The sequence below is a fragment of the Tursiops truncatus genome, chromosome 7 (genome assembly GCF_011762595.2).
Source record: "Tursiops truncatus isolate mTurTru1 chromosome 7, mTurTru1.mat.Y, whole genome shotgun sequence".
Classification (NCBI taxonomy): domain Eukaryota; kingdom Metazoa; phylum Chordata; class Mammalia; order Artiodactyla; family Delphinidae; genus Tursiops; species Tursiops truncatus.
Window position 1 is genome coordinate 108,285,602 of NC_047040.1, and position 22,699 is coordinate 108,308,300.

At 39.6% G+C, this 22,699-nt stretch overlaps 1 protein-coding gene across 7 annotated transcripts in view; it reads right to left on the reverse strand.

Annotated features, from left to right (window-relative positions):
- Nucleotides 1-2,097: 2,097 nt before the first annotated feature.
- Nucleotides 2,098-22,699, reverse strand: part of IWS1 (interacts with SUPT6H, CTD assembly factor 1) — a 68,276-nt gene continuing 47,674 nt past the window's right edge. For 3 of the 7 annotated variants that reach the window (XM_073807826.1, XM_019931860.3, XM_019931859.3), the window contains exon 14: nucleotides 22,327-22,694. In XM_073807826.1, the coding sequence (XP_073663927.1) occupies nucleotides 22,563-22,694 (132 nt within the window). In that variant the 3' untranslated portion in view covers nucleotides 22,327-22,562. Of the gene's footprint in view, nucleotides 3,621-4,632; nucleotides 6,388-22,326; nucleotides 22,695-22,699 lie in introns of those variants that run through there. The other 4 variants (XR_012333171.1, XR_012333173.1, XR_012333172.1 and 1 more) reach the window with 4 other exon arrangements.

Sequence of the window (22,699 nt, forward strand, 5' to 3'; positions counted from 1 at the left end):
TAGCATGTAGATGGTCTCAGGCTGTGAGAGACTTCCCACGTGTCACATGTCAGTGTTGCCCAAAAAAAGCTTGCTGTGTGCTACTGCCACTTCAGGATCATATCTTTTTTCTTGATCAGCCCCCCAGATGCTTGAGCTCACTACAAGGGTGATGAGGAAAGGTAGGATTTTGGGAATGATGAAGAAATTGATATGGGGTCTACTGAGTCAGTAGGACAATCAATTGGCAGAATGATCCTGGAGAGCCTTAAGCGGTTGGGACTCAAAATTTGGAACATCTCCACTTCAGTTTGATGTGGCATCGCTCTGTGCCATATTGTACTCTATTTTCTGTAGTCTTTCCAGTGCCTCATTAGCTTGGACAAATGGTTCCACCAGTATTGAGTGAACCCCTGCCACTGGAATTGACTTTTGGGGCCAGAGGTCCTGAGCTGCCCTGAGTGGGAGGTCAGTCCACATTCCTGGTCTTCTACTAGGCAGGTGCTGGACAATATAAAGCTTTGGGGGCTGGGTGTAAAGGGGGAGGAGGGCAGACCTCTGCACAAAGGGTGGGCTACTTCCGACTGTATAACAGGCTATAGCATGAGGAGCTCCCCACAGCCAGGCTGGTAATTTAGGGAACCCTTGAGATGAGAGGCAGGTAGAGGAGCAGATGGGGCAGAGATGTCAGGCTGAGGCTGGCCTCCTTGGCAGTTGGGGGAGACGCCTTTTAAAGAGTTAGCATGCCTCTGCTGCTTGGGTCTGTGGTGCCCAACCCTTGGGCTGAACCTGCTAAAGCATTATTCAAAGTGACTAAGTATAAGGAAGTTTATATTCCTGCCCCTCCCAGGACTCTGAAGGAGGTGGCTATCCTGTTGAACACGTGCTCCAAACCTTGAGAAGATGAGATGCCTGTTGGGCTCTGCTTGCCACTTCTCACCAGGAACTGTCTCTTCAGGATGTCATTGCAGAGGAGGCAGGAGGTCCAACTCCCAGGGGATGAGACCTAGGGGAGGATTCTGGGCAAGAGGCCTGGTGCTGCCCTCCAGAGAAGAAGGCATTAAATACCACCACGACAGTCATGAGAAGGGTTCTTCTGCTGTAAAGAAGCTGAATAAATTACCTGGGGAAGGTTAGGGCAGTTATATGTTGGAATCTCAGCCTCAAGTTCTCCTCATTCTGGCATTCCCAGTGCAAAGCCTGGCCCTTGCCTCATGACCCTAAAGCAAAGCCTGCCAGTCAGTGGGCTCTGCCAATTCCTATAGCTTTTCCTGTTTTTTGTTTGCTTGCTTGTTTTTTAAAACTTTATTTATTTATTTTATTTTTGGCTGTGTGGAGTCTTAGTTGTGGCACACAGGATCTTCACTGCGGCATGCAGGATCCTCTGCTGTGGCACGCGGGCTCCTCATTGTGGTGCATGGGCTTCTGTCTAGTTGTGGAGTGTGGGCTCCAGAGTGTGTGGGCTCTGTGGTTGTGGTGCATGGGCTCTGTAGTTGCAGCATGCAGGCTCTCTAGTTGTGGCCCGTGTGCTCAGTAGTTGTGGTGCGCGGGCTTAGTTGCCCCGTGGCATGTGGGCCCTAGATCCCTGACCAGGGATCAAACCCACGTCCCCTGCATTGGAAGGCAGGTTCTTAACCACTGGACCGCCAGGGAAGTCCCTCCTATATTTTAAAACATTACCTTAGTCTCACATTTTAAAAGATGACTGAATACTCAACCACAGTATTTATAGGTGCATATTTGCCTGGTGTAAAAACTACCTTTTAAAAAAAGGAGATGACTATATTGAGTCAGAATGTGATAAGCTGGTTGGGGAGGGAGACAGGAAGTTAGAGAATTCTGATAGACAGAGGCATACAGAAGGCTTCTAGCGTAATACTGGCAACGTTCGCTTTCTTCATCTGGATAAAAATTCATTCAGCTTAACATTTCTGTTTCATATTTTCTTTTTTGGTATGTGTTATTTATTTTCCACAAAAGAATATTTAAAGGAAAAAATACAAACTAAGACTCACTGGATATTTGAAGAAAACCCTTGATGTGAAAGTAAAAAAACTCAAATAAAGAAATAGTAAAACTGACTCCAGAGGAAAGAGAGAAATTCAGGAAACAAAAGAAAACTGTACAAGAAAAATTTAATTTCCTTAAAGAGATTTTTTTTGAAAATTATATCCTTAAACAAGAAAAAATGTAATAAATAAATCAGAGACCCAATTTTAAAACGGGCAAAAGATCTAAACAGACAACTGACCAAAGAGGATGTACAGGTGGCAAATAAGCGTATGAAAAGATGCCCAACATCATATGCCACTAGGGAATTTCAAATTAAAACAACAAGGAGATACCACTACAAGCTTGTTAGAGAAGCTGGAATCCAAAGCACTGACCACACTAAATGTCAAGATTGTGGAGCAACGGGAAATTTTAGTCATTGCTGGTGGGAAAGCAAAATACTACAGCCACTTTGGAAGATAGATTGGCAGTTCTTACACTGCTAAACATAGCCTCAACACATGAGCCAGCAATTGTGTGCCTAGATATTTAGCCAACTAATTTGAAAACTTATATCCAAACAAAACCTACACAGATAGGTTTATAGCAGCCTTTTTGCTAATTGCCAAAAAGTATAAATAGCAAAGATGTCCTTCAATAGCTGAGCAGATAAACAAATTGTGCTATGTGCATAAATGGAATATTATTATTTTTCAAACGAGCTATCAAGCCACCGAAAGACAAGGATGAACTTTAAATGCATAGTGCTAATTGAAATAAGCCCGTCTGAAAATGGTACTTAATGTATAAGTCCAACCATATGATATTCTGGAAAAGGTAAAACTGTAGAGACAGTAAAAAGTCAGTGGTTGCCAAGGGTTTGGGGGAAAGAAGAGGTTGAATGGGTGAAACAGAAGGTTTTGCGGGGGGGCGGGGCTGTGAAACTACTCTATATACTGTAATGATGGATACATGATATTATTCATCTGTCAAAACCCACAGAAGTTCAGTATAAAAAGTGAACCTTAATATATGCAAATTTCAAAAATCATTTAGAAGTTTGGGGAAATCCTACAATGAAATGCAGACTGTGACAAAAAAAAAAAAATCTCATGTATCACAAATACACGAAACAGCCTCACTTAAGGGGGTTGGGGTAAAGGTGCTGACCTAAGTAACCCTGGAAATGAGTGGAGTCTGTAAGACTAAAGGGAAAAATAACTGCATATAACAACTGAACTTGAGTTGATAACGTTGTTTCTCTTAGGTGTATGGGTTAGCAATTCTGATGGCAGAGAGTGGAAGCCAGGATTCTCCCTGTTAGAGTGGCAGCTTACAGATAAGGAAGGGAAGGAGGCTAGAATAATCCATAAGGTAATAGATTCGAGTTGAAAACATCAGTACAAATTCATGTTTAGCTTAACACAGATACAGGTGGTTACACAGAGAAATGTTTAGAGATATGGTTATATACATGGGGTGGTATACACACATTTATATCCTTGCTCTGTCTCAGCTCTTGCTGGAAGGGCCTAGACGCAGCAACACCGCAGTAGCAACAAGCATGACTAGTGCCCAGATCTTGGTTTCCGATACTATTCTCCAATAAAAGGAACCAGGGATCCCCAGAGAAATGTCTGATTCTAGGACTGAGGCAGAAAATATACAAGATGAGCCTGGAGTATTTTACAGTGCCAGAAAGGAAGGAATTGCTCAACACACACACACAGACACACACACACACACACACACACACACACACACACACACACACACACACACACACACACACACACACACACACACACAGATGCGGCTATGTCAAAGAGACATAGGAGCCAACTGAAAGAGTTCCCAATGGCCAAAGCTAGATCCATCTGAACAACAAAATAAATAAGTATCGGATTACAACTCATAATACAAAATAAATATTCATACATAAATAACACAAGGAGAAAAAACACATAAATATAGGTGTCCAGCATCTGATTAAACGGCATAACAGAAAAAGAGAATAGAAAAAAATGAAAAAGTACAAATTATTGAAGAAATAATAGAAAAAAATGCCCCAGAACTGAGGAGATAAGTCTTCAAATTAAAAGAAGCCATCAAGTGCCAAGAAAGGGAGTAGAAAAAGACCCACGCCTATACACACTCTTGTGAATGTTCAGATCAAAGATAGACACTGGAAAGCTTCTAGAGAGATTTTTTTTTAAAGGTCATCTTCAAAGGCATAAGCAAATTTCTCTTTAGCAACATTAAATGCTAGAAGAGATAGAGGAACATCTTCAAAAGTCCGTCGTGAAGCATTTCCCTGTCCGTTTGGCACAGAGACTCCAGGAGGCAAACTTTGAGGTGGCTGCAACTTCTAAGTCTTGCCCTCAGGGCACCAGTGGGAGGGCCCAAGTGACAGCCTCCTTTAGTTTATCTGGTTCTTGTTACTGTGTAGGTCCCCACTGAAAAGTGGAAGATTTATGGGGGGATTCAGTAGACAGGGCCGGCAAGTACTGGAGGTGAGGGGCATGCTGGCACCAGAATCGAAACTTTCCTCCTCACTGTTGGGCTTCCTTGACTGATGTGGGAGGTTGGAGTACCAACAGCTTGCCTTTGACTGGAGCATTAGTTGTCTAGGGCTGCCCTAACAAAGTACCACAGACTGAGTGACTTAAACAACAGATATTTATTCTCTCACAGTCCTGGAGGCCAGAAGTCCAAAATCAAGGTGTCAGCAGGGCTGGTTCTATTCACGCCTCTCACCTGGTTTGTGATGCTTTGCTGGCGATCTCTGGCACTCCTTGGCTTGTGGAAGCATCGCCCTGATTTCCGTCTTCCTCTTGACATGGTGTTCTCCCCGTGGGTCTGTTTCCAAATTTCCCTTTTTATAAGAATACCAGTCAGACTGGATTAGGGACCCACCTACTTCTGTAGGGCCTCATCCTAACTTAACTAATTACTGGTCATCTACAATGACCCTATTTCCAAAGAAGGTCACATTCTGAGGTACTGGGGGTTAGACCTTCAACATATGAATTTGAAGGGAGCACAGTTCAACTAATAACAACCCGATAGCCATGAGTGAAAAGTCCTGTCCCCCACTTCCCCTCTCCTCTTTCTGCCACCCCCCCATTTTTCTTCTCTCTCATCTCTCTCCCCCTCCCTTCCTCCCTCTGTCTCTCCCTTCTTCCAAAAGAAGTCCAACCATTAGTGTCGGCTGTAGACGTGAACAGAAAATGATCTGATGTGAGAGAGCTGGAGAAGAAAAATTTCAGGGTACAGAGCAGTGGCAGTTCCCTGCTATGGTGGTGTTTAAGAATCTGGGGAGTCCCAAAGGCCTGCCTTGGGCATTTCTTGATTATCTGTGCCTCTCTGTGGAGCGAAGTGCTAAAAGTCTTACCCGCAGGAGTGCTCCATTAGGAGCGTGGCGAGTGGGAGAGAAAGGTGACAGCAGTGTGGGTGCCGGGCCCTCACTTCCTTTCTTAGAAGGGACCATTTAGAACCACATTATCTCATGTAAGAGAGTGGAAACGTGATCGTCTGTGTGTGGTAGGGAGATTTTCACTTGCATCCTTTGCACTGTTAACTGTTTTCTTTTTCAACCAGGGGCAGCTTTTACTTTCCAATTAAACAAATAATAATGTAAAAAACATGCAGGGGTGAGTGGGCAGAAAATGAAGCTCTGCCACCGGAGGCTGCGATGACTCCTGCAGCAGGCGGGAAGCCCTCCTCCAGGTGCACCCTCATGGGTACAAGAACACATGGTTTTTGACCCAAAAGATAATTATCTTGATTCAGCTGCCTCAATTAGATACGGCTCTGAATAACTTATCATTCTTGTTCCAAGCCTGCTCTTCTTGAAAGAACGGTTTCTTACCATTATGGACACTCAGGGGACTCTGAAGATGATGTCGCGGTTTGTTAAATATTTTGAGCAATGGCAAGTGCTCAGTTTTGGAATAAGTATACGGCTTCTCAGGGTGGTGTATCTCCAGATTGACTGGGTCAGGACATACATACCTGGAACTACACGTTCCCTCCAACATTCCATCTTCTCGGGAAGACGGGCTTGCTCCGTCACCTGATCCTTCTCTTATGGTGAATCCTTTTCTCTCAGGGCTCCCATAATCCCTGCAAGCGGGCCTCTGTCTGGGCCACTCCAGCCCATTAATCCAATCAATAATCAAACCCAGTAGTGGGCAAAGTTCAAAACCTCCCCCCCAGGTCCTCAGCTCTAACGAAAATCAATGAATATGATGTCTGAAGGAGGTTGTCATCAAACCATCTACCAGTTTGGCTGAATCTCAGCTCCTACGTGGCTGTGACCCACTGAGGCGCTTCATTAGGATTTAGCTTTGTCAGTGTCCTGAGGTCTCCATTTGTTATTCAAGGTGTGATTGCACTGAGCAAAAACAGCAAGACCTGGGAGAGAACGGACACAGGTGTTCATTTCAGATGGCAGAAGTTTAACAAGGTCCAAGAGCAACTACAGGCTCAGCACAAAAACTCCAAGCATATATTTAAATCCTAGCATTTCCTCCAGAAAACACCAGAGCATAACCAAAAGCTTTGGAGGCAGAATTGACTTCAGATCCTTGGATGGCTTGCTATTTACTGTGTGACTTTGGGCTGTCATTTCATTTTGAACACATTTTCTTACTTATTAAAAGGTAATGATAGATGGTGATCACTCTGTAGTGTACGCAGATGTTGAACAATTATGCTGTACACCTGGAACTGATATAATTTAAAAAATAAAAGGTAATGATGAGTTCTTATAGTTAATTAAAAAATTAACCCAACACAGACTAGGCACAAGGCTGGTTTTAGTTCCTCTCCCTTTCAGTAGAGAAACGTACAGGATGGTCCTTATAAGACCACCTATGCTACGGGATTGACTTACAAAGTTTTGCTTTTCTGCTTTAAAAGGTTTTAGAAAAGAAAATTGGTTGATATGAGAGCAAATTCATTCTGAATTCACCTCCAAGTTTAATATGATTATGCTGAAACTCTACTGTATTTGATTCCTTTTCAAATTTCATATTGAACAATAGCATTTCTCAAGAAACACTTAAATGGCTTTATCCACCTCATGATTTTCTCTGACTGCATCAGTACAAAGAGAATAGCAATCATTAGGAATGATCAGAAAATAAAAGCCAAGGCATGAAAAGTCTGAACAATAAAAGCTATCACATACTCCACGTGGAAAAGATCCAATTGATAAGGTGGCCAGGAATGCACACAGGATCTGGAATCAGAAGGTCTGAGCTTGAATTCTGGCTCTGCCACTCACCAGGTCGGTGGCACCTTGTTCCCTTGGCATTACTTTCTTCATAAAACAGAGATAACACCATCTCATAGAAGTAAGTACAATAAATGTCAAAATGTGAAGTGCTGTGTGTTGGTTTAGCTCAGCAAACTGGAGACAACCACATCGACCCGGTCCATGACCCCTGGGAACTCACAGACTCTTTGACTTGGTCCTACATCTTCCTGACATGGGTTTCAGAAGAGGCCAGCTTGGAATGGCTACACATAACTACATTGGTCAACTACCATGTAAGCTCCTCAAAAGACCAGTGCTTACTAACCTCTGCCAGTCTCACACAGAACTGGTCCAGGGGAACCCTCTCTATTTCTAGACTATGTCTAGCCAAAAAATATAACTTCTTGCTCAAAGAGCATACAACAAAGACAAGAACTACAAATAAATCACTCTTCCTCCAAACTCAAAGGACACTCCAGAATCTAGCTCTGCCCACCAGTGGGCCAGCACTAGCCCTTGGAACCCCAGGGGCCCTGTATCCAGCAGCGTCATGACCGAGCCCTGCCCACCAGTGGCCAGCAGCATCTGCACAAGGCAGGGCCTGGAGACCAACCGGATGGTGGCTAACCACACCTACCAGACTACCCACAGTAATCAGCCTGCCACAACAGAAGGATGCACGCTGCCCAAATGGGGGCACCCCTACAGCATATAGCTCTGGTGACCAGAGAGGAGTGTGCTGCCGGGACTCATAGGACATCTCCTACAAAAGGCCACTTCTCCAAGGTCAGAAAATGCAACCAACCTACCAAATACATAGAGGTAAAAACAGCAAATTAGACAAAATGAGGCAACAGAGGAATATATTCCAAATGAAGGAACAGGATAAAACCCCAGAAGAAGAACTAAGTGAAGTGGAGACAGCCAACTTCCCTGGGAAAGGAAAGAGACATCCAGGTCCAGGAAGCACAGAGACTTCCAAACAGGATCAACCCAGAGAGGCGCACTCAAAGACACATTGCCATTAAAATGGGAAAAATTAAAGATAGAGAGAGAATATTAAAAGTAGCAAGGGAAAAGCAATAAGTTACATATAAGGGAACTCCCACAAGGCTATCAGCTGACATTTCAGCAGAAACTCTGCAGGCCAGAAGGGAGTGGCATGATAGTTAAGGTGATGAAAAGGGAAAACCTACAACTAAGATTAATGTACCAGCAAGGCTTTCATTCAGATTTGATGGAGACACCAAAAGCTTTAGAGACAAGCAAAAACTAAGAGTTCAGCACCACCAAACCAGCTTTACAAAAAATGTTAAAGGGACTTCTCTAAGTGAAAAAGAAAAGGCCACAAATAGAAACATGAAAATTATGAAAGGAAAAAGCTCATGGATAAAGGCAAATATACAGTAAATGTAGTAAATCAACCATGTATAAAGCTAATAGGAAGGTTAAAATACAAAAGGAGTGAAAGCATTTACATCCACAATAAGTAGTTAAGGGATACACAGACAAAGCATGATGTAAAATATGATGGCAAAAACAGTAAACATGGTAGGGGGTAAAAATGCAGGGTTGTTAAAATGCATTTGAACTTAAGAGATCAGCAACTTCATCACATATATATAGATTACTATATATAAACCTCCCAGTAACCACAAACCAAAAATCTGTAATAGATACACATACAGGAAGAAGAAAGGAATTCAAACATAGCACTAAAGATAGTCATCAAATCACAAGGGAAGAGAACAAAAGAAGAACAAAAAAGAACTACAAAAATAACCTCAAAACAATTTACAAAATAGCAATATGTACATACCTATCAATAATTACTTTAACTGTAAATGGACTAAACGCTCCAATCAAAAGACATGAGTGGCTGAATGAATACAAAAACAAAAGCTATATGTATGCTGCCTATAAGAGACTCACTTCAGAGCTAAAGACACACACAGATTGAAAGTAGGAGGATGGAAAAAGGTATTCCATGTAAATGAAAACAAAAAGAAAGTTGGGGTAGCAATACTTATATCAGACAAAATAGACTTTAAGACAAAACCTGTAACAAGAGGAAAAGAACGACATCATGTAATGCTCAAGGGATCAATCCAAGAAGATATAACAATTGCAAATATATATGCACCCAACATAGGAGCATCTGAACACATAAAGCAAGTATTAACACAAAGGGAGAAATTGACAGTAACACAATAATATAAGGGGACTTTAAAACTCCACTTACTGGAGTTGCCTGGTAGGGAATTAGTGGTTAGGATTCTGGGCTTTCGTTGCCATGGCCTGGGTTCAATCCCTAGTCGGGGAACTGACATCCTGCAAACTGCATGGCATGACCAAAAAAAAGCCACATTTACATCAATGGACAGATCATCCAGACAGAAAATCAGTAAGGAAACATTGGCTTTAAATAACACATTATTCCAGATGGAAAAAAGAAAGGAAAGAAAAGAAAAGAAAGAGAGAAAGAGAGAAAGAGAGAAAGAGAGAGAGAGAGAGTGAGAGAGAGAGAGGGAGAGAGAGACAGAAAGATATACATATATATAAAACATTCCATCCAAAAGCAGCAGAATACATTCTTTTCAAGTACTCATAGAACATTATCCAGGATAGGTCATATGCCAGGCCATTAAACAATTCTCAGTAAATTTAAGAACACTGAAATCATACAAAGCATCTTTTCCAACCACAATGCTATTAGACTAGAAATCAGCTATAAGAAAAAAACTGCAAAAATCACATACACGTGGAGGCTAAACAGTATGCTACTAAACAACCAGTGGAGCACTAAAGAAATCAATGAGGGAGTCAAAAAATACCTGGAGACAAATGAAAATGAAAACAAAATGACCCAGCATTTATAGGATACAGTAAAAGTGGTTCTAAGAGGGAAGTTTATAGCTGTACAAGCCTTGACCTCAAGAAACAAAAATATCTCGGGCTTCCCTGGTGGCGCAGTGGTTGAGAGTCCACCTGCCAATGCAGAGGACGTGGGTTCGTGCCCCAGTCCGGGAAGATCCCACATGCCGCGGAGTGGCTGGGCCCGTGAGCCATGGCCGCTGAGCCTGTGCATCCAGAGCCTGTGCTCTGCAACGGGAGAGGCCACAACAGTGAGAGGCCCGCGTACTGCAAAAAAAAAAAAAAAGAAAGAAACAAAAATATCTCAAATAAACAACCTAACCTTACACCTAAAGGAACTAGAAAAAGAAGAACAAACAAAACCTAATGTTAGTAGAAAGAAAGAAATCATAAAAATCAGAGCAGATATAAATAAAATAGAGACTAAAAATACTAGAAAAGATTAAAGAAACTAAGAGCTGTTTTTTTGAAAAAAGTAACAAAATTGAGAAGTCTTTGGCTGGACTCATTAAGAAAAAAAAGGAGAGATAGCCAAATGCAATAAAATCTGAAATGAAAAAGGATAAGTTACAACTGTTATCACAGAAATACAAAAGATCATAAGAAATTACTATGAACAATTATATGCCAATGATGAACATAGATGTAAAATTCCTCAACAAAATACTAGCAAACCAAATTCAACAATACATTAAAAGGATCATACACCATAATCAAGCGGGATATATCCCAGGGATGTGAGGATGGTTCAATATCTGCAAATCAATGTGATACACCACATTAACAAATTGAAGATTAAAAATATGATCATCTCAATGCAGAAAAAACTTCTGACAAAATTCAATATCCATTTATGATAAAGTCTCCAAAAGTGGGTATAGGGGGAATATACCTCAACATAATAAAGGCCGTATGATAAGCCCACAGCTAGCATCATATTCAATAGTGAAAAGCTGAAATCATTTCCTCTAAGATCAGGAACAAGACAAGGATGCCCAGTCTCTCCACTTTTATTTAACATGGTGTTGGAAGTCCTAGCCACAGCAATTAAACAAGAAAAAGAAATAAAAAGAATCCAAATTGGAAAGGAAGAAGTAAAACTGTCAATGTCTGCAGATGACATGATACTATACATAGAAAACCCTCAAGACACCACCAAAAAAACTACTAAAGCTCATCAATGAATTTTGTAAAGTTGCAAGATATAAAGTTAATATACAAAAATCTGTTGCACTTCTATACAATAACAACGATCAGAAAGAGAAATTAAGAAAACATCCCATTTACAATCACATCAAAAAGAATAAAATACATAGGAATAAATCTAACTAAGGAAGTAAAAGACCTGTACTCAGAAAACTATAAGACACTGATGAAAGAAACTGAAGATGACACAGATGGAAAAATGTATCATGTTCATTTATCAGAAGAATTAATGTTGTTAAAATGACCATATTGCCCAAGGCAATCTACAGATTCAATGCACACCTTACTAAAATACCCATGATGTTTTTCACAGAACTAGAACAAATAATTCTAAAATTTGTATGGAAACACAAAAGACCCCAAATAGCCAAAACAATCTTGAGAAAGAAGAACAAAGCTGGAGGTATTACACTCCCTGATTTCAAACTACAGTACAAAGCTACAGTAATCAAAATAGAATGGTACTGGCATAAAACCAGACACAGATCAATGGAACTGAATAGAAAGCCCAGAGTGAACTCACATGTATATGGGCAATTAATCTACGGCAAAGGAGGCAAGAATGTACTATGAGGAAATGACAGCTTCTTCAGTAAATGGTGTTGGGAAAAATGGACAGCTGCATGCAAAAGAATCAAACTGGACTACTCTTTCACACCATGCATAAAAGTAAATTCAAAATGCATTAAAGACTTAAATGTAAGACCCAAAACCATAAAACTCCTAGACAAAAACATAGGCAGTACACTCTTTGACACAGGCCTTAGAAATATTTTTTGGATATGTCTCCTCAGGCAAGGGAAACAAAAGCAAAAATAAACAAATGGAACTGTATCAAACTAAAAAGCTATTGTGCAGAAAAGAAAACAATCAACAAAGTGAGAAGACAACTTATTGATTAGGAGAAAATATTTTCAAATCATATACTGATAAGAGGTTAATATCCAAAATATGTAAAGAGCTCATACAACTCAATAGAAAAAAATGTGATTAAAAAATGGGCAGAAGACATAAATAGACACTTTTCCAAAGAAAACATAATGATGGCCAACAGAGAAGATCCTCAATCATCAGGGACATGAAAATCAAAGCCACAATGAGCTTTCTCCTCTTCACACCTGTCAGAAGAGCTATTACCAAAAACACAACAAATAACAAGTGTTGGTGAGGATATGGAGAAAAGGAAACCTTCATACACTTCATATGCAAAGTAGACTTTTAAGTCAAAATCTGTTATAAGGGACAAAGAAGGACATTATATAATGATGAAAAGGTCAATTCACCAAGAATGTATAACATATAAACACACACACATATATAGCAAACATCAGAGCTCTTAAATATGTAAAGCAAACAGTGACAGAATTAAAGGGAGAAATAGACAGATTTACAAAAACAGAAGAAAACTTCAATACCCCCTTTCAATAATGGGCAGAACAGCAAGACAGTAGATCAGTAAGGAAAGAGAGGCCTTGAATAATACTGTAGACACTAACTAGACCTAGCAGATATATGCAGAATGTGTCACTCAACCATAGCAGAATATACATTATTCTCAAGTGCACATGGAATATTCTCTGGGATAGACCAGATGTAAGGCCACAAACAACTCCTACTAAATTTTAAAGGACTGAAACCATACAAAGTATCTTTTCTGATCATGACGGAAGAAACTAGAGAAATCAATGGCAAAAGAAAACAGGAAGATCCACAAATATATGGAATTTACACAGTACCTCTGATGGCTCAAAGAAATCACAATGGGAATTAGAGAATGTCTTGAGATAACTGAAAATGAAAATACAACATACCCAAACTTATGGGATGCAGCAAAAGTAATGCTAAGAGATAAATCTATAATTGTTGTTATATTAAAAAAATCTGAAACCAACAACCTAACTTTGCACCGTAAAAAACGAGAAAAATAACAACTAAACTCAGAGCAAAAGCAAGAAAATAATAAAGATTAGAGCAGAGAGAAACGAAATATAGAAAAAAGAAAGAAAAAGCAAAACAAAGACTTGGTTCATTGAAAAGATCAGCAAAATTGAACTTTAGCTAGAGTGACTAAGAAAAAGAGATGACTCTAATAACTAAAATCAGCCATCAAGGAAGGGATATTACCACTAATTTTACAGAAATAAAAAGAATTATAAGGGAGTACTATGAACTGTATGTCAACAAATAGGGTAACCTAGATAAAATGGACAAATTTCTAGAAACACAATGTACCAAAACAGAATCATGAGGAAATACAAATATGAATAGATCCATAACTAGTAAGGAGAATGAGGGACTTCCCCGGAGGTCCAGTGGTTAGTACTCCGTGCTTCCAATGCAGGGGGCATGGGTTCGATTCCTGGTTGGGAAACTGAGATCCCACGTACCACGTGGTGAAGTCAAAAAAGGAAAGAAAAGAAAAGAAAAGAACTAGTAAGGAGATTGAAACAGTAATCAAAAACCTCCACCAAAGAAAAGTCCAGGACAAGATGGCTTCACTGGTGAATTCTATCAAACATGAAAAGAATTAACGTCAATCCTCCTCAAATTATTCCAAAAGAAAATGGAAGAGGGAACACTTCCAAATTCCAAACTCTGAGGCCAGTATTACCTTGAGGCCAAAACTAGAGAAAGACAGTACAAGACAAGAAAACTACAGACCAATATCCCTGATGAATATTGATTCAAAAATTCTCAGCGGGGCTTCCCTGGTGGTGCAGTGGTTGAGAGTCCGCCTGCCGATGCAGGGGATACGGGTTCGTGCCCCGATCCGGGAGGATCCCGCATGCCGTGGAGCGCCTGGGCCCGTGAGCCATGGCCGCTGAGCCTGCGCGTCTGGAGCCTGTCCTGCGCAACGGGAAAGGCCACAACAGTGAGAGGCCAGCTTACGGCCAAAAAAAAAAAAAGAAAAATACTCAGCGAACGGTGGGTGGGGTTATGGGTGAAGTAGGTGAGAGGAATCAAAAGGTACAAACTTCCAGTTATAAATAAGTCATGGCGAGGTAATGTACAGCATAGCAACTATAGTTAATAACACTGTAGTGCATATTTGAAAGTTGCTAAGAGAGTAGATCTGGTAAATTCTCATCACAAGAAAAAAATTCTCAACTATGTATGGCGATGGATGTTAACTAGACTCACTGCAGTGAGTGACCATTTTACAATATATACAAATATTGAATCATTATGGTGTACACCTGAAACTAATATAATGTGTCAATTATATCTCAATAAAAACAAAACAAAAACCCACTACTTCAGTCTAAAATATTAAAAGGTTATTTAAAAATAACTTTAATGCTAGTAATTCACACCCCCTCCTGCAAAATAAATGAAAAGATATTATTGGCTTTCAAAATTGTCACAATTCAGTGTAAGGAAGTATATCAATTCTTTAAAAGATCCATGTTTAAAAGAATTGTTACAAGGAAAATTAAATGGGGATATTGAACGAGATAGGTGGAAACATCCTCAACACAGGGGAAGAACAATCCTCTTGTGTCCATGTCTTACAATAAAGTAAATAAACCTGTAGGCCTGTATTATTCACATGTAACTCAGTGAAGGTCCTCTTCAGAATGACTTTTTGAATTTTGATATGACAAAGATGATTATGTGTCAGATGACTGTAAGGTTGTTCAAACTAACAATCTCTAACTGATGCTTATTATTGTCATTAGAGTGAGGCATTTCTACTTATTTCCAAGATTATAAACATCTCGAAGCTGGGATCATACTTTCTACACCTTGAGATTCCCTACATCATTAAGTATCATGATCTAAACATAAATGTTTGTTAAACTGAATTTCTGTATAAGCTGATAGTCTTTTATTTTCAAACCCTAGGAAAATAAAATTTATTGAACTAAAAAGACAATCTATTTCTCATGCTATAATGGACTCACATGAAACTCTCGAAACTTGTGAATTATTTTCAAAAATGTATTATGACTAAGAAAAAGAGCTCTTAGCAATAAAAGTTGTATAGATACTAAACAATTATCTCTTAACTTTCAGTTTAGTTAAGACATAACTTTATATGTGGATAAACTGTACATATTACCACATTTTCAAAAATAAAGAACTTGTATCAAATGTTAGAACAGAGTAATTAGAGATTGCCTTTAAAATTCTGAATTGTTTCACTACAGATATTTGGTTACTTATTAACCCTTTATTCCTACCAGTAGAGAAGGGGAAGAGTCAATATGTTATGATAATTCTCTTGCTATATACAATAGGATTGTGTATTATCAAATTAAGAAGTTGAATTAGGCCACACTGCCAGAGTAGCTAGAAAAATAACTTTGCCAAATTAAAGTTAAAATACAAGTTGCTATTAGAGTGATTTTTAGGCCATCTGTTGAGTAAGAAATATCAGTGAACAGTAAGATCAGTGCCAGTCTAGGAATCATATGACTATAGCATATAATATAGGCAAGAATACACATTCATTAGGTATCATAGGTGTTCAATGATTTTAACCATAAAAGCAAGAGAATATTCAAGTAATATTAAGACAGTAGAGGTGAACAAAAATTTTAGTCACTCTGTGATGAATGCTGTTGATGACAACAAAATTATGGCTTTTTATTTCTGGGAAATGTTTTTTAAAAAATCCTCAACAAAATTTTAGCCAATAAATTCAATAGCACATAAAAGAATTATGCACCATGACCAAGAGGGATTTATTCTTTTTTAAAAAATAAATTTATTGGGCTTCCCTGGTGGCGCAGTGGTTGAGAGTCCGCCTGCCGATGCAGGGGACATGAGTTCGTGCCCCGGTCCGGGAAGATCCCACATGCCGTGGAGCAGCTAGGCCCGTGAGCCATGGCCGCTGAGCCTGTGCGTCCGGAGCCTGTGCTCTGCAACGGGAGAGGCCACAACAGTGAGAGGCCCGCGTACCGCAAAAAAAAAATAATAAATTTATTTATTTTATTTTTGGCTGTGTTGGATCTTCGTTGCTGCGCGTGGGCTTTTCTCTAGTTGCGGTGAGCCGGGGCTACTCTTTGTTGCGGTGCCCAGGCTTCTCGTTGCAGTGGCTTCTCTTGTTGCAGAGCACGGCCTCTAGCCGAGCAGGCTTCAGTAGTTGTGGTGCATGGGCTTAGTTGCTCCGTGGCATGTGGGATCTTCCTGGACCAGGGCTCGAACCCCTGTCCCCTGCATCGTCAGGCGGATTCTTAACCACTGCACCAGCAGGGAAGTCCATGAGGAATTTATTCTTAGAATCCAAGTATGGTTCAAAACACAAAAATCAATCAGTGTAACACATCACATTAACAGAATAAAGGGCAAAAACCACATGACCATCTCAACTGATGCAGAAAAAGCATTTGACAAAATTCAACATCTTTTCATGATGAAAACATTCAACAAACTGAATAGAAGGAAACTATAACAACATAATAAAGGCCATACATGACAAGCTCACATCACACTCAATGGTGAAAGACTGAAAGCTTTTCCTCTAAGATCAGGAAAAATTAAGGATGCCTATTTTTGAGACTTCTAATCAAATGGTACTGGAAGTCCTAGCTAGAGCAATTTCACAAGAAAAAGAAATAAGTCAACCAAACTGGAAAGGAAGAAGAAAAATAATGAAAAATAATGTCTGCAGACATGCTCTTAAATATAGACATGCCAAAAGATTCTACACTCACACACCCACACACACCTGTTAGAATAAAACAATTCAGCAAAGTTGAACGATATAAAATTAATATGAAAAAACTTGTTGCATTTCTGCATGTTAACAATGAAAAATCCTAAAAGGGAATTAAGAAAATTCCATTTACAATAGCATCAAAAAGAATGCTTAGGACTAAACTTAACCAAGGAGGTGAAAGACTTGTGCACCGAAAACGACAAAATGTTGCTGAAAGAAGTTAAAGAAAACAATACATGGAAAGACACCCTGTGTTCATAGATTGGGAGATTCTTAGGATGTCAGTACTACCCAGAGTGATCTACCGAACCAATACAAACCCTATCAAAATCCCAATGATGTTTACTGCAGAAACAGTATAATTCATCCTAAAATTCATATGAAATCTCAAATGATCCCAAATAGCAAAAACAGTCCTGAAAAAGAATGACGTATGAGGACTCACACTTTCTGATTTCAAATTTTAATACTAAACTACAGTAGTCAAAGAAGTATCAGACTGGCACAAAGAGAAACATAGACTGATGGAGTCCAGAAATAACATATATGGTCAGATAATTTTTGACAAGGGTGCCAAGACCATTAAATGGGAAAGGACAATCTTTTCAACAAATGGTGTTGGGAAAACTAGATATTTACATGTCAAAAAAAAAAAAAAGTATGCTTACCTTATATCAAATGCAAGTTAACTCAAAATGGATCAAAGACCTAAAGTAAGAGATAAAACTCTTACAGGAAAACATAAGAAAACTTCATGAATCATCAAAAAATCTACAAACAATAAATGTTGGAAGGGGTGTGGAGAAAAGGGAACCCTCCTACACTGTAAGTGGGAATGTAAATTGGTACAGCCATTATGGAGAACAGTATGGAGGTTCCTTAAGAAACTGAAAATAGAGCTACCATATGATCCAGCAATCCCACTCCCAGGCATATATCTAGAGAAAGCCATAATTCGAAAGGATGCATGCACCCCGATGTTCATTGCAGCACTATTTACAGTAGCCAGCACATGGAAGCAACCTAAATGTCCATCAACAGAGGAATGGATAAAGAAGATGTGGTACATATATACAATGGAATATTACTCGGCCATAAAAAGGAATGAAATAATACCATTTGCAGCCACATGGATGGACCTAGAGGTTGTCGTACTGAGTGAAGTAAGTCAGACAGAGAAAGAGAAATATCATATGATACTGCTTATATGTGGAATCTAAAAAAAGGGTACAAATGAACTTATCTACAAAACAGAAAGAGTTACAGATGTAGAAAACAAACTAATGGTTACTGGGCGTAAGGGCAGGTGGAGGGATAAATTGGGAGATTGGGATGGACATATACACACTACTCTATATAAAAGAGATAACTAATAAGGACCTACTGTATAGCACAGGGAACTCTACTCAATACTATGTAATGGCATTTAGGGGAAAAGAATCTAAAAAAGTATATATATGTATATGTATAACTGACTCACTTTGCTGTATACCTGAAACACTGTATACACAACAGTGTTTCAGTGTTGTGTAAACACAACACTGTAAAATAAAAATTTAAAAAAATGAACAACACTGTTGTTGGAAAAGGCAAAAATAAAAACTGCATGGAAAAGGAAAAAAAAAAAGTTTCATGACATTGGATTTGACAATAATTTCTTGGATACCACAAAAGCACAGCAATCAAAGAGGAAAAAGATAAATAGAACTACATCAAAATTTAAATCAACTGTGTGTCAGAGGGTACAATTAACAGAGTTGAAAATACAACCCAAGGAATGGGAAAAAATTTGCAAATCTTATGCCTGATAGAGTTATCCAGAATACATAAAGCACTCTGACAACTCAACAAGGAAAAACTTACTTTAAACTGGGCAAAGGATTTGAATAGATATTTCTTCAAAGAAGATACCCAAAGCACCAATAAGAATACAAAATGATAATCAATATCACTAATTATTAGGGAAATGCAAATCAAAATCACAATGAAATACTATTTCACATCCATTAGGATGGCTACTATCAAAAAACCAGAAAATAAGTGTTGGTGAGGGTGTGGACAAATCAGAACCCTTTTGTACTGTTGGTGAGAATGTTAAATGGTGCAGCCATTAAAAAAAAATAAAAATAGAATTACCAGGGACTTCCCTGGTGGTCCAGCAGTAAAGAATCTGCCTTCTAATGCAGGGGACTCGGGTTCAATCTCTGGTCGGGGAACTGAGATCCCACATGCCACGGGGCAACTAAGCCCGCACGCCACAACTACTGAGCCCACATGCCTCAACAAGAGAGCCCACGTGCTGCAAACTACAGGGCCCACATGCCCTGGAGCCCGCACACCAGAACTAGAGAGAAGCACGTGCCACATTGAAGAGCCCGCGCTGAAACGAAAGATCCTGCATGCCTCAACTAAGACCCGATGCAGCCAAAAAAAAAATTAAATAAAAAAAAATAATAACTGGGGCTTCCCTGGTGGTGCAGTGGTTGAGAGTCCGCCTGCCGGTGCAGGGGACTCCGGTTCGTGCCCCGGTCCGGGAAGATCCCACATGCCGCGGAGCGGCTGGGCCCGTGAGCCATGGCCGCTGAGCCTGCGCGTCCGGAGCCTGTGCTCCGCAACGGGAGAGGCCACAACAGTGACAGGCCCGCATACCGCAAAAAAAATTTAAAAAAATAATAATAAAAAATTTTAAAAATAGAATTACCATACGATCCAGCAATTCCACTTCTGGCTATATACATGAAAGAATTTAAAGCAGAGTGTCAAAGAAATATTTGTATACCCATATTCATGGCAGCATTATTCACAATAGCCAGAAGGTGGAAGCAACCCAAGTGTCCATCAACGAAATGGATAGACAAAATGTGGTATATACATGATAGAATATTATTCGGCCTTAAAATAAAATTCTTTCACATGCTACCCCAGAGGAGAACCTTGACGACATTTATGCTAACTGAATGAATGATCCAGTCAAAAAAGAATTATGTATGATTCCACTTACATGAGACATCTAGAGCAGTCAAAATCGGAGACAAAGTAGAATGGTGCTTGCCAGGCTTGGGAGAGAGGGGAATAAGGAGTTACTGTTCAATGGGTACAGCTTCACTTCTGCAAGCCGAAAAGATTTCCAGAGATGGAAGGCAGTGACTGTTGCACAACAAAGGGAATGCTTGTATTGCCACTAACTGGATACTGTCCTTTAAGATGGCAAATTTTATGTGTATTTTACATATTCACATACAACTAATTTCCCAAAATTAAAATTAATCAACAATTGTTTCTTTTAATTGAAAAAAAAAAAGTGATTCTGCACCACTACGTCCAAGTGGCCAAAGTTAACACCACCAACACTGGGACAAACTAAAGGTCCTTGTTTTGGGGAGAAATATGCGTAAGTATTTGGGGATCAAGAGGCAAGCTGTCAGCAAATGTGGCAAAACGTCAACACTTCGTGTATATAGGTGAAGGGTATATGGGAGTTTACCACTTTTGCAACATTATTGTAAATTGGAAGTATTTCCAATTAAAAAAAAAAAAGACTATTCTTGGCCAGTTTTGAGACTTAAAATGAACCACACAGCAATGGTAGTTTATACAGAAACCAGCAATTTTTTTAACATTCTGAATTCCCCAGGTATGATTATCACTTTAACACCTGGTACCATCAGTTTTACCCTACATAGGTGAAATTTTCAGATAACTGGAGCTTACTCCATTAAATGCCAGAATGGTGTATTAATAACTTTAAAGTCTTTTTTAAAAAGTATTTTACTTTTCTTGGTTAGAATTTTTAATGATCAGGGTCATCAACATCTGTTTCAGTAGATGGTTGTTTGTTTTGTTCTCACGAGTGTTTCCGAGGGTATTAATAAAAGCAAAAATGCCACTGCAGAAAATAGTTGTTTTTCCATCTCCATCTAGTGGTTAGCTATTACCTGATATCTTTATGTACCTGCTTTTTACAACTATCACATTTGTGCTTTTAAATTTGTTGAAAGTAAGGGTAAAGAGATCCTCATTTTTTTTATGAGTAAAGGGCACAAACTTCCTGATTTTTTTGGTTGTTCCAAGGCTTTATCGCCAATAAGATTCTCACGTGTTTTTGAAAATCAACATCGCCAGATAACCCTTCTCCAGTTTGTATCATAAGATTTCTATAATTAAAATCAGTTACTTACTCTCGGATTTAGTCATCTTGACTAACAAGAGACTTCTCATGAATAAGTCTGCAGAGACTAATAGAATGACTTTAAAGTCTCACAAAAATAGAACAATATAGCCATAAGCAATATTATTCTCTATCCCAACTGCCCGGCTGCTTATCAGCAATTACAGTGATTTTTAATTATGTCCATGTTTCCTCTGAGACAGTATTTCTCAATCTTTTTCTTCAGATTGTAGGACCTCCCCCCCAAGGAGAAAACAAATTTAATTTAAATCAAATAATTAAAAATTTCCCTAACGAGAAATACTAAGAAATGATTTTGTCAGCATTTTGTTTCAACCCCAGTAGGATACTGCAATTCAGTTCTGACACTGACCACCTGAAGTCATCGCTGGACTCCACAGGTGTAAGGGCTCCGTCCTCCATGAGCTGCCTGCACTGGAGATGATGGCTGCAAGTGGAGTCCATCCCCACTTCTGACCGACTAGTTACTAGTTCTGACTAATTTGGGGGATCCCACAATCCCCTCACATTCAAGAATTTGCTAAAATGACTCAGAACTCAGGAAAGCACTGTGCTTAAAATTAGTTTTATTGTAAAGGATTCAAATGAGGAGTACCAGCCAAATGAAGACACACACAGGGTGAGGTGAGGTCTGGGAGGAAACACGGAGCTTCTGCACCCTTTCTTTGTGGAATCAAGGCCCATCACCATTTCAGCACATTAGTGTGTTCACCAATCAGAGCCTCAGCGTCCAGAGTCTTTACCTGGGCTTCACTATTTGGACACGACTGATTACATCACTGGGCAACATGACTACGTCAATCTCCAGTACCCCCCAGCCCCCAGCCCATGAGGCCTGCCCAAAGTCCCGACCCTCTAATTACGTGGTAGGCCCTTTCTGGTGACCGGCCCCCACCTAAAGCTCTCCAGGGGTCTACCATGACTCACCTCATTCGCATCACAAAGACGTCCCTAGCACCCAGGAATCCCAAGGGTTGTAGGAGCTCATGGTCGGGAACCAAGGGTAACGACCAGACAAACCACACCACAGTTAGGCAGTCTACACTCTGAAGGGCCACAAACCACTGTAATACCTAAAATTTTTCTGCACTCACCAAGAACTAATTTTCACTCCCATGGAGAATGCATCCTCGAAGACAATGAAGAGACAGCCCCCCAAAACCAGAATGGAATTTTATTGTGTAAAGTTGATAGAAGTAGGACTAGTATTCTTCTGTACAAAGTGCACAACAAATGGTTTTAAATAAAACTGAGAGAAATGCAAGTCCTATGACAACATTTGATACAAGCTGAATCATTTACAGGTACACTAAAAAAGTTTTTAAAATATCATCTTTCTCCAAAGAGTCCATTGCGCATTTCTTAAGAGCAGAGATAGGGAACCTCCCAGGCAGTCACAAGGGCATTTTATTGCCCTCGATGCTGATTTTTACTGCGTGTGCAGATCTGCTTTTTTTCCTGATGTCTGTGAACTTTCTCATCTGTTTATCCAGTCGACTGATACCCTTCTTGGAGGTCCCCTGAAACTAAG